This window comes from Bos mutus, chromosome 13, assembly GCF_027580195.1.
Source record: "Bos mutus isolate GX-2022 chromosome 13, NWIPB_WYAK_1.1, whole genome shotgun sequence".
Taxonomy (NCBI): Eukaryota; Metazoa; Chordata; class Mammalia; order Artiodactyla; family Bovidae; genus Bos; species Bos mutus.
The window spans coordinates 59,641,396-59,653,942 of record NC_091629.1 but is presented as its reverse complement, the minus strand read 5'-3'; the positions used below and the strand labels follow the sequence as shown (position 1 = coordinate 59,653,942).

At 36.7% G+C, this 12,547-nt stretch overlaps 1 protein-coding gene across 8 annotated transcripts in view; it reads left to right on the top strand.

Annotated features, from left to right (window-relative positions):
* ODAD2 (outer dynein arm docking complex subunit 2) overlaps nt 1-12,547 on the top strand; it is a 167,181-nt gene that overhangs the window by 14,620 nt on the left and 140,014 nt on the right. For all 8 annotated transcript variants that reach the window (XM_070381801.1, XM_070381802.1, XM_070381806.1 and 5 more), the window contains one exon: nt 2,214-2,330. In XM_070381801.1, the coding sequence (XP_070237902.1) occupies nt 2,214-2,330 (117 nt within the window). The remainder of the gene's footprint in view (nt 1-2,213; nt 2,331-12,547) is intronic.

The following is a 12,547-nucleotide window of genomic DNA, read 5'->3' as shown; positions in this document are numbered from 1 at the left end:
TGCTCAGAGGGTCCCCACAGAGCTGGGGCTCACACGTTTGCAGAACAGGCACCTCCAGGCAGTGCTGGTTCCCTCGGAGCCCAGGTATCTCCCTGAAACCAGCTGGGGCCCCTGAAGAGTGGTGCTGCCACTCTTACTGGCATCTCAGGGGCTGAGTAGGATTTGACAGAGCTGGGTCTCTGAGGAGGGGCCCCAGCAGCTGTTGCTGGTGTTTCTGAGGGATCCTGATGAGCCTGGTTCTGGGCCTCTGGGAAAAGACCCCAGAAACTAGAACCAACTGTTGCTACTGGAAGCAACTGCCACTGTGGGGTGAGGGGCCGTTGCTGGGTGACTCTGAGAGGACGTGGGAGGGAGCAAGTCCCTCCTACCTCTTCCAGCCTCCCCTGCAACCTCTCCCCTCTTGCTGACGGAAATTCAGCCGGCTTGGCAATGAAGAAACAGCTCTACAGACTTCGGCCCGAGTGTCAGCAAAGTGTGGGTGGGTGGCCCTCCACCTGAGGGAGGTGGCACATGGCCTTCTGAATCTTCTGGATTAAACCCTGGATGTTGAGGCCCACACATATGTACTCAACTTGGCTGGAAGGAGCAACTCAGCTTTCTTCTCTGCAAAGTCCTGACCTCACTGTCTTCATGTAAACTTGGGCCTCACAGCAAAATTCTGCAGGGAGGATCCAACTCCTTAATGGGGACCCAGCCTTTCCAGAGGACTGTTTGGAGAGTGCTCATGCCTCGGCCTGGGTGGGTATTGAGATGCGGTGCCGTGTTCTTAGTGGCAGGAGGCATGTCTTCTAACCTGCCTTTCAGTGCTCATCTTGTCAGTGCAACCCTGGGCTTGTTTCGGCACAGAGGAAGCAGACAACCTAAATATGATTTTGCTTTCAGTTTGTTTTTATTAATAGAAAAGCAGAATATCCAATTGGAAAATAAGAGATTGAGAAAAAAAGAGGAATGCTTTTCTTTGGCCTTCCAGAGTGGGGTGAGGAGCCTTTGCTTCTATAAAAGGCTGTTGATGCATATACAACTTGGTTCGATATGGAAATATCCGGGTGTTCCTCAGCTTAATAAATGGAAGACAAGGAACTGAAGCTGTTCAGTAATCACAAGGAAATGTATTAGACACTACAGTCGATATGTATAACTATGTTATATATGTGTGTATATATATACATATATATGTACACACAGGGGGCTCCCCTGATGGCTCAGTCAGTAAAAAAAAATCCCCCTGCAATGCAGCAGATGTTGGTTCGATCTCTGTGTTGGGAAGATCCCCTGGAGGAGGGAATGGCAATCCTCCTCCAGAGGACACGACAAAGAGTCAGACATGACTGAGCAACTAACACTTTCACTTTACATATATATATGTGTATGTGTGTGTGTATATATATATGGTGGTGTGCAACTCTGTGACCCCGTGGACTGAGCCCACCAGGCTCCTCTGTCCACATAATCTCCAGGCAAGAGTACTGGAGTGGTTACCTTTACCTTCTCCAGGGGATCTTCCTGACCCAAGGAATCTAACTCAGGTCTCCTCCATTGCTGTCTGAGCCACCTGGGAAGTTACATATATACACACACACACAGTTTTATATGTATATATGTACACACAGAGAGAGAGACACAGTTATATATGTAACACACTACAGTGTATTGTGTATGTGTGTGTATATGTGTGTGTGTATGGTATAGGAACAGGAAAGGAAAGAGACAAGAAAGACAGACAGAGGCCAAGGGAAGAGGGACAGATGGTACACGGAGGTCAGACCCCTGAAAAATGAGCCTATAGTAATCATACTCCACACAGAATAAGAGCAGGGTGTGACCAACAGAAACATAGGCTTTTGTGTGGTAACATTCTCACCTCAGAGGCCTTTATGACTTCGTCAAAGTCTCATGAAGTCGTAATGCATTTTCACAGGACAGAAGAGTAGAGGGAAGGGGCTTTCAGGTCTCTGCTGAAGCAGCGAGCCATGTGTGTCTAGAAGCCCTGTGTGTCTAGGAGGCCCTTGGTAAAGGCTTGCTGAATGAGTGAATACATAAATGAATTTACATTACATTAAGAGGGAAGGGTTTGCCTGCATGTTTCATGTGTAAAGACAAGCACATGGATCCTTTAGAGAAGAAAACATTACTTGTGGTTGGGTTGTGATTTATTGATCAGATTCTTATGTTGCTAGTCCATTAATTACAGCATCAAACTTTTTCTTCCAAAGGGCAAAACAGATGATGAAGGGCAAATTAATTATGAAAGAAAAGGAGAAATTTATAAAGACCTTGTCACACTTTTAAAAGAAAAATCAGCAATATTTTCAGAAAATATGTCTAAACAGGTAAGTTTTACAGTCTCTTTTGAACTTTTATATCGTTATAGTTTTTGGCTGCAACTTTCTGTAGTATAAAAAATTGGGGACTAATGCTGCATTGTTTTGGACAGTACTTTCAATTATTGGAGTGTTTTCCACAATATAGTATAAAGTAATACATGTTGTAAATGTAGCAATTTAAGAATATTTCTGGTTTTCTTTAGGTGACAGGAATGATATTTCAAAGTGCTTTCTAAATAGGACTTTTTCATTTTCCATTTTGAATTAATTACACTGAGAACAAAGGACTCAGTCCTGGTAACGAAGCCTACATGTTTTGATTATTTTCATCCTTTCCGGGAATCGTATGATTACTACCTAGTTGGATTGCCTTGAAAAGTGTGTCAACTACATGTGTATAAGAACACTGTTTATGTCTTCCATGGTTTGTAAAATAGTGCTGAACAAAGAAATCAGTCAATGTGATATTTTGTGAAATAAAATTTTGGTTGAAGCTGATGTAGGTAGAAAACAAAATTCTAAGAATACTAACATGATCCACTTATGTTCTGGGCTGATTCTCAGGCTGATGGCAACTCTATAGACGCCCCCTCAAGAGCTCATTGGTCAGGCTCATTGTGTTTCTGATGCTGCTGCTTCTGCTGTTTTCTTGCCAGACTGTTGTCATTTAGCCTAGCATGGCCCCTTGTCATCATTTCATGAATTCTTTTTATTTCCTGGTCTTTGATCACCGGTTTCCTGGACCCTGGTTTTCCATTGGTGGTGTTGTTATTGTCATAAAACACATATATACATAAAATATAAAATGTGCTGTGTTAACCATTTTAAGTGTACAATCCAGTGGCATGAAGTACATTCACAAAGCTGTGCAACCGTTACTACTATTTCCAGATCATCTTCATCATCTGGAACTAAGCAATAACTCCATTAAGCAGTAACTCTTCCTTCCTTCTCCCCCAACTCTTGGTAAACTCTAATCTACTTTCTGTGTCTATGCATTTACATATTCTACATATTTCATATAAGTGGAATCACACAATATTTGTCCTTTTGTGTTTAGTATATTTCACATACCATAATGTTTTCAAGGTTCATCTGTGACGTGCCTGTATCTGAACATCATTCCTTTTTATGGCTGGATGACATTCCATTTATGTATATACCAAATTTTGTTTCTCTGTTCATCTTTTGATGAACACTGGGTTTTCTACCTTTGGTTATTGTGAAAAATACTATGAATATTGGTGTACAAGTATCTCTTTGAGTCCCTGTTTTCGGTTCTTTTGGGTGTACACATCAGGGTTGATTTTCTGGCTTATGTGGTAATTATATTTAACTTTTAGAGGAACCACCAAGCTGTTTTCACATCCGCTGAATCATTTTACATTCCCAATAGCAGTGTATGAAGATTCCAGCTTTTCTACGTCCTCACCAACATCTGATATTTTTGTGTATTTGTGTTTACTATAGATATCCTAGTAAGTGTGAACATGGTGTATCCCACTGTGGTTTTGATTTGCATTTCCCTAATAATTAATGATGTTGAGCATATTTTCATGTGCTTATTAGTGATTTGTATATCTTCTTTGAAGAAATGTCTGTTCAAATCCTTTGTCCATTTTATAAAATTGTCTCATTTTTGAGCTAGAGTTCTTTATATATTGTGGATATTAATTCTTTATTAGAAGGTTTGCAAATGTTTTCCCCTTTTCTGTGGGTTATCTTTATATTCATCTTGATAGTGCCCTTTGGTATATAAATATTTTAAATTTTGATAAAGTCTAATTTATATTTTTTCTTTTGTTACTTGTGCTTTTGGTATCATATTTAAGGAACCATTGCTAAATCTGTCATAATAAAGATTTGCCCTTAACTTTTCTACCTTTCTACAATTTTTTGTTTTAGTTCTCTCAAGTTTAGGTCTTTGATTCGTCTGGAGTTAGGTTTTATGTATAACATTAGGGTCCACCTTCACTCCTTTGCACATGGATGTTCGGTTTTCCCAGCACCATTTGTTTCAGAGATTATTCTTCCCCCACTGAATGGTCTTGTCATCCTCATTAAAAATTAATTAACTAAAAATTTCAAGGTTTATTTTTGGGCTCTCAATCCAATCCCATCAGTCTGTATGTGTATCTGTATACCAGTCCCATACTCTTGACTATCATAGCTTTCTGTTAGTTTTGAAATCAGGCAGTATGAATCCTCAAACTTTGTCCTTGTTTTTTCAAGACCGTTTTTTGGTTATTTGGGGTCCCTTGACTTTCTGTGTGAATTTTAGTCTTGGTTTTACTATTTCTGAGAAAAACATCATTGAGATTTTCATAGGGATTGTATTGACTCTGTAGATTGCTTTGTATAGTATTGTCATCTTAATAATATTATCTTTTAACCTACAAATGTGGAATGTTTTCCTACTTGTTTATGTCTACTTTAACTTCTTTCAGCAGTATTTTGTAGTTTTCATGTAAGTCTTTTGTCTTTTTAGTTAAATTTATCCCGAAGTATTTTATTCTCTTTGATGCTATTGCAAATAGAGTTGTTTTCTTCATTTCCTTTTTGATTGTCCGCTGCTTAGCATATAGAAATACAACTGATATTTGAGTGTTAAAATCAGAAGTAATGTTGGAATGTGAAATTCAAAATTGAATCCAGCTAATTTGCCAAATTTATTTAATTCAGTTTCTTTTGAATCTTTAGGTTTTTCTACGTCTAAGATCATGTCATCTGTGAACAGAGATAGTTTACATTTTCTTTTCCAATTTGGATGTTTTAAATTTCTTTTTCTTACCAAATTCCATGGCTAGAACTCTCAGAACTATGCTGAATAGAAGTGGCCAAAGTAGATTCCTTGTCTTACTCCTGATCTTAGGGGAAATGCTTTCAGGCTTTTGCTGTTGAACGTGATGTTAGTTGTGGGCTTTCCATATATGGCCTTTATTGTCTCATGCGTTTTCTTTTTCTTGGTGTACCCCATCATTTTGGTAGTGCTTCCTGAGTAAAAGAGGCACATAGGAGGAGAAAAATTGAGGGTTAGCATGTTTGAAAATATCTTTATTCTTCTCTCTTAGTTGTTGTTTCTATAATGACAGTTTCAAAATAATTTTTTTCTTAGAATTTTAAAGGCATTTTCCTATGTGACCTGTTTGTTTTGGCTTTGCTCATATAATGAGTCTGTAGGATTTTCTCTTATCCCTGATGTTCTGTAATTTTCATGATGATATGGTTGGTGCTCGTGTCTGTTTTTCATTAATGATGACATATGTCTTTTAGAACTGGAAAATATTTTTTGTATTACATCTTTAATCATTTTTTCCCTCTCTGTTCTCCTTGTTCTCTTTATGAGATTCTAGTTGGATTTTGGGGCCTCTGAGGTTGATCTTCTGATTTTCTTTTCTCTCATATACCGCACGCCACTTTCTGGAAATACACCTTTACTTTGTCTTCCAAACATTGTGTAAATCTTTAAAATTTAAGCTTTCAAATTTTTAATGTTTTGTTTTGGGTGTTTATATTTTTTCAGACCATATTCTTTCATTTCTCTTGGGTAAAACGTAGGACCGAAATGGCAAGGTTATGTGGCGGTTATATGTTTAACTTTTTAAACAATTGGTAAACTGCTTGCCAGTGATTGTAACATTTTCCATCCACTCTGTGCACCAGACTGACAGCTGTGCCACATATTTGTCAATGAGTGGTACTGTCATTCCTTTATTTTAGACTTTCTCTAATAGGTGTGTACCACCATCTCACTGCAGAGAAGGCAATGGCACCCCACTCCAGTACTCTTGCCTGGAAAATTCCATGGACGGAGGAGCCTGGTGGGCTGTAGTCCATGGGGTCGCTAAGAGTCGGACACGACTGAGAGACTTTGCTTTCACTTTTCACTTTTATGCATTGGAGAAGGAAATGGCAACCCACTCCAGTGTTCTTGCCTGGAGAATCCCAGGGACGGGGGAGCCTGGTGGGCTGCCGTCTATGGGGTCACACAGAGTCGGACATGACTGAAGCGACTTAGCACTATCTCATTGAATTTTAATTTGCACTTCTTGAATGCATCTTCTTATATGCTTATTGAATGTGATTCATATATCTTAAGTGGTAAAGTATATATTCAGATCTTTTGCCCATTTCTTATTTTTTTTTAATTTCTTATTATTTAGTTGTGAGATATATACCTACCTACCTACCTACATACACACATACATATAAGCTTATATTTTCTTTCAGAGATAGGATTCGTCAAATATTTCCTCCCAGGTGGTGGCTTGTCATTTTATTCTCCAAAAAGTCTTTCAAAGAACAAATGTCCTCAATTTTGATGAAGTCCAACTTACTAATTTTTTAGAGTGTTGTAGGTAATAAAGCTTTACCAAATCCCAGTGTCACAAAGATTTTCTCCTGTGTTTTTTTTTTTCTAAAAGTTTTTAAATGTTAGGTTTTATATCTAGGCGTATGATCCGGTTTAATATATTTTTTGTACATGCTGTGAGGTATGGATCAGAGTTCATTTTTTTCTTCTGCATGCAGACACCTAATGGTTCCAGCATCATTTGCTGAAAAAGAATTGTCCTTTCTTTGCCCAGTTGTCCATTTGTATGGGTGTATTTCTATTCCACTGATCTGTTTATTTTTATATCAGAGCCATGCTGTCTTGGTTACTGTCGTCAGTCAGTCTCGGTTCAGGTATTGTCAATGTTGCTGCTGTTCTTCAGAGTTGCCAGCTATTATGTATCTTCTGCACGTCCATTCGAATTTTATAGTCAGCTTGTCAGTTTTTTCATAAAAACCCCTAAGGATTTATGAATGATACTGTATTGAATCTATAAATCAATTTAAGAACTGACATCTTAACAATATTGGAGTTTCCAGGTCGTGGAACTCAGTGTTTCTCCCTGTTTAATGTTACTCAGCGTGTCTCTCCATCTTACTCAGTTTCTCTCCGCACTGTTTTGTAACTTACAACACACGTCTTGCACACCTCTTGTGAACCATCTGTAAATATTTCCTATTTCGGGGCTATTGTTAAACAATAGTTTTAAGGTTTCAATTTCTGGTTATTTGTTGCTAGTATATAAAATACACTTTTGTATACTGATTTCATATCCTGAAACCTTGCTAAAGTCACTTAATAGTTTTGTCTGGTTTGTAGATTCTGAGGGGTTTTCTACATAGATGATCATATTGTCTCTGAATAAAGATCATTTTACCGCTTCCTTTCCAATTTCCATCATTTTATTTCTTTTTCTTTCCTTAATGCACTAGCTGGAACCTCCAGTACAGAACTGAGTAGACGTGGTTTCTTGTTCCTTGTGGTAAAGGGAAAACTTTCAGTTTTTAATTATTGTCACCTGTCAGCTTTTCATAGATGAAATTTATAAGGTTGAGGAAGTTCCCCTCTATCAAAGTTGTTGAGAACTTTATTAGGATTGGATGTTGGATTTTATCAAATGATATTTCTGTACCTATTGCGTTAATCATTTTATTTTATTTTTTAGTTTAACTTGGTTAATTATATTGATTTTTGAAAGAGAAACCAGCCTTACATTTCTGGGACTACATTTGTGCAGGGTGTATTACCCTTTTTATTTATTTATTTTAAATTTTTAATTGGCTAACATTTTATCAAGAAGTTTTGCATCTGTTTAGGATTATCAATGTGTGGATTATCAATGTGTAGATTTCTTTTCTTCAATATCTTTGTCTGGTTTGAGTATCAGATTAATACTGGCCTTATAGAATGAGTTGGAAGATTCTAACTCCTATTCAGTTTTCTGGAAGAATGCTTAGAATTGGTGTCCTGTGTTAACTGTTGTGTAGAATTCACCAGTGACGCCATCTGGGCCTGGAGTGTTCACTGTGGAGAGGTTTCTAACTACAAATATGATGTACTTACTAGTTATCGGGCCTTTCAGGTTATGTTTCTTCTTGAGGGTGCTTGCTAGGTGGTTTTTAAAGGAATGTGTATCCCTTGTATCTAAAGTTGTTGAACTGATTGGTATAAACTTGTTTATAGTATTCTTTTGTTAACCTTTTAACAACTGTAGAAGCTGTAACTATTGTTACCTGTCTCGTGCCTGATATTAATCATTGTGTTTTATTTTTTTCTTGATCCATCTGGCTAGAAGTCCATCATTTTACTCAGTTCTCTCAAAGAAGTCACTTTTGGTTTCATTTACTCTTCTCTAGCTTTTTTTTAAAACCATACATTTAATCTAGTCATACTTGCATTGAAAGGAATTTTGGTGATTTTGGGTATGACTAATATTAGGATAAAGAATTCTCTTCCGTCTACATTCATCTGTAGAGAAGCTGTTTGTCTTTTGGACACACATTCTGACATTTTGTCTCTCAGACACAGTGAGCACCTCTCTCAGGCATGGCAGTGGTAAGATGTTGGGAACACTCCACTTTCCTGCTCTCAGCAAAGCTTTGACACTTCAGAGATGTGTCTGCTTTTATATCCTTCTGCCTGTTTTGAGTTTACATTGCTCTTCTTTTTCTAGTTTCTTAGGGTAACAGCTTCGAGTCTTGATTTGAGAGCTTTCTTCCTTTCTAGGTGAGTATTTAGTGCTGTAAATTTTCCTTGCAGAACTTCCCACCTGTCACACATTTCGGTGTTTTATTCTAATCATTTTCATTCAGTTTTTGTATTTAAAACAATTCCCTTAAGTCAACTGTACCTCATAATTTTTTTTTCCTTGAGGCTTCCTCTTTGACCCATGATTATTTAGCAGTTTGTTACTTAGTGTTAGATTTTCCCATTACATGGTTCATTATTAGTTTGATTCCACTGTATTTGGAGAACAAACTCTGAACAACTTTATAAATTTGGTTTTTAGTGTGGTTGAATTCTTCATATCCTTGCTGATTTTCTATCAGTTTTGAGAGGGATTTGAAATCCTCCAACTATAATTGTAGATTTGTCTGTTTCTCCTCTTAGTTCTGTTTTTGTATATGCAGTTCTGTATACACATTTAGGATTACATTTTCTTGATTGACTATTTTATCATTATGTCATGTCCCTTTCTGTCTTTGATGATTTTCTTTTTTTTCTGAAGGCTAATCTACTATTCATATAGGTACCCCTGGCTTTCTTTTAACTAATGTTTGCATGGTATATCTTTTCCCCTTCTTTTACTTTCAAGCTACCTATATCATTATATTTGAAGTGAGTTTCTTGTGAATAACATATAGTTGAGTCATTTTAAAAATCCACTTTCTGAAACTATATATTGATGTATCATATCCATGGTGTGTTTAGATCATTTACTTTAAAAAGCCTATTTGTTTTCATTCATTCTTTCATTTTTGGCTGTGATGGGTTTTTGTTGCTGAGCCCAGGCTTTCTCTAGTTTCTGTGAGTAGGGCTACTCCCTAGTTGCTGTGTGAGGGCTTCGCATTCCGGTGGTTTCCGTTGTTGAACCCTAGAATGCTGGCTCAGTAGTTGTGGCACATGGGCTTAGGTGCTCTGCAGCGTGTGGGATCTTCCTGGACCAGGAATTGAACCCATGTCCCTGCATTGACAGGTGGATTCTTAACTAGATCACTAGAGAAGTCCCTAGATTATTTACTTTTACTTATTGATATCAGGGCTTAAGTCTGCCAGCTTAGTTTTATTTTCTGTTTTTTCCTTCTGTTTTCTGTTTTGCTTATCTTTTTCTTTTTCCTGGTCTTCTTTGGCTTACTTGAACATTTTTTTTAAATACCATTTTGATTTTTCCATAGTATTTAGGTATATCTATTTGTGTAGAGTTTTTGGTGGTTGTTGTAGATATTGTGTTATACATAATTTGTCATAATATACTGGTTTGATATTTTACCACCTGAGTAAAGTATAGAAACCATGTCTTCCTTTAAGTCCCTATACCCTCTCTCATTTATATTTGTCTTTGTTTCCTTCACATTGATAAACTGTATTAGACAATGTTATAATTTGTGCTTCAGCCATCAAACATCATTTAGAAAACTCAAGAGGAGGATGCAAGTCTTTTGTGTTTACCCATGCTTTTATTCTTTCTCTGATTCTTTCCTTCCTTTCTGGTGTTGCCAATTTCCTTATCATATCCTTTCTGTTTCAGAACTTCTTATTCTTTGGAGGTAGGTCTGTTGGTGACAAATTCTCTTTGTTTTCCTTTATTTGAGAACATCTTGAAAATCCCCCTTTATTCCTAATGAATACTTCCACTGTATATAGTATTCTGTGTTGACAGTTCTTTATTTTCAGCACTTGGAAAATGTTTCCAGTCTTTCTGGCCTCCATGTTTTCTAATGAGAAATCTGTTCTTAATTGTTTCTGTCTTATAGGTAAAATGTTTTTTCTCTCTCATTGCTGTTACTTTTCCTTGACTTTGGTTTTATGGAGTTAGATTATTATGTCTCTTGATAGGAATTTCTTTGGGTTTATTCTGTTTAGGGTTTGCTCAACTTCTTGAATCTTACATTTATGTCTTTTTCCAAGTTGGGGAAAACTTCTGACATTCTTAGAGTCTGACCTTCTTTCTCCTCTCCTTCTGGTGCTCTGATAACATGAATGTTGGATTTTTTTCTACTGTCCCACAGATCTTGAGGCTCTGTTTATTTATTTATTTTTCCAATGTATTTTCTCTTTGTGGTTCAAACTGGGTAATTTCTATTGTTTGTCCTCAAGTTCACAGGTTCTCTCTTCTCCATCCTGTTGCCAAACTATCCAGGGAGTTATTTTGGTTTGTAAATTTAAATTTCAAAATTTCTATTTGGTTCTTCTTTATATCATCTATTTATTTGCTGAAACTTTCGAATTTTTCATTTGTTTCAAGTCTTATTATTGATTGTTGAAGCATTTTTACGATGGCTGCTTTAAAATCTTACTCCGACATCTGTTTGAGATTATTCCATCATCTATTTTATCTTGGTATAAGCATCAATTATTCAACGTCCTTTCTCATTCAGGTTGTGACATTTCCTTGTTCTTGGTATGGTGAGTGATTTTTTTGACATTGTGTCTTGGACATTTTTGGATTATATTATGAAACTTTGTATTTTATGGCAGTCTTGTTTTAGCAGGATTTCTCTAAGTGTAGGCTTCATGGTGTAGGTCTGGGGTACTGCAAAGTGCATGTAAAAATCCAAGTTCCTCACTTAGACTCCATTGGGAACCTGGTGGTGTAGGGTGCCTCAACACCACTGGGCAGTGAGTAGAAGTTTGGTCTCCCCACTGCGTCTCTGCTTACACTCACCTGGCCAGGAGGACATGCTTCCCATGAGGCCTCAACTTACACCATGGGAAATGAGTCCATTCCTGCTTGGAGGTGGTGATTTTACTGCATCTCTTGAGATGATCACATAATTATTCTGTTGATATGGTCATTGATTTTTGAATGTTGAACTAATATTGAATCCCAGGATAATTCCAACTTGGTCACGATCTCTTACCCTGTTTAGCATTGTTAAACGCTAATTTGATAATATTTTACTGAGGATTTTTGTATCTATAGTCATGAAGGATGTGGCTTAGTAGTTATCTTTTAATGTCTTTGTCTGGTTTTTGTATCTGGGTAATGTGGCCACAAATGAATTTGGAAGTATTCACTACTTTTCTTCTTTCTGGAATTCTTCATATAGATTGAGTCTTATTTCTTTGTTAATGTTTGGTAGAGTTTACCAAGGAAGCCATCTCTACTTGAAGGTTTCGTTGTTGAAAGGGTTTATGTTGAGAATTTTATTTCTTTAATAGATACAGAACTATTGATATTTCTTTCTCTTGCTAAGCATTTGTGGTTCATAGCTTTCAATGAATTTGTACATTTTGTCTAACTTACCTAATGTATTGACATCAAATACTACTCCACTATTATCTTCTGATGTCTAGAGGATTTGCTCTCTAAAGGATCCATCTTTCATGCCTAATATTGGTCACTTATATCTTCTTTTTGTTCTTAACTCATCTGGAAAAAAGTGATCAATTTTACTGGTCTTTTCAAAGAACAATTATTTGTTTCATTGATTTTCTTTATTGTTTTCTTTCTACTTTATTTTATTTCTGCTCTTATACTTTTATTCCTTCTGATCTCTTTAAGCTTAATTTGCTCTTATTTAATTTCTTGAGTTGGAAGCTTAGGAATTGGTTTGAGACCTATATTTTTTAATATGAAATTTTATGCTGTGAGTTTCTTTAACAGCACCATGTGAACTGTCTCCCAGAGACTCTATGTTTTCATGCAAATCAATATATCTGAAGATTT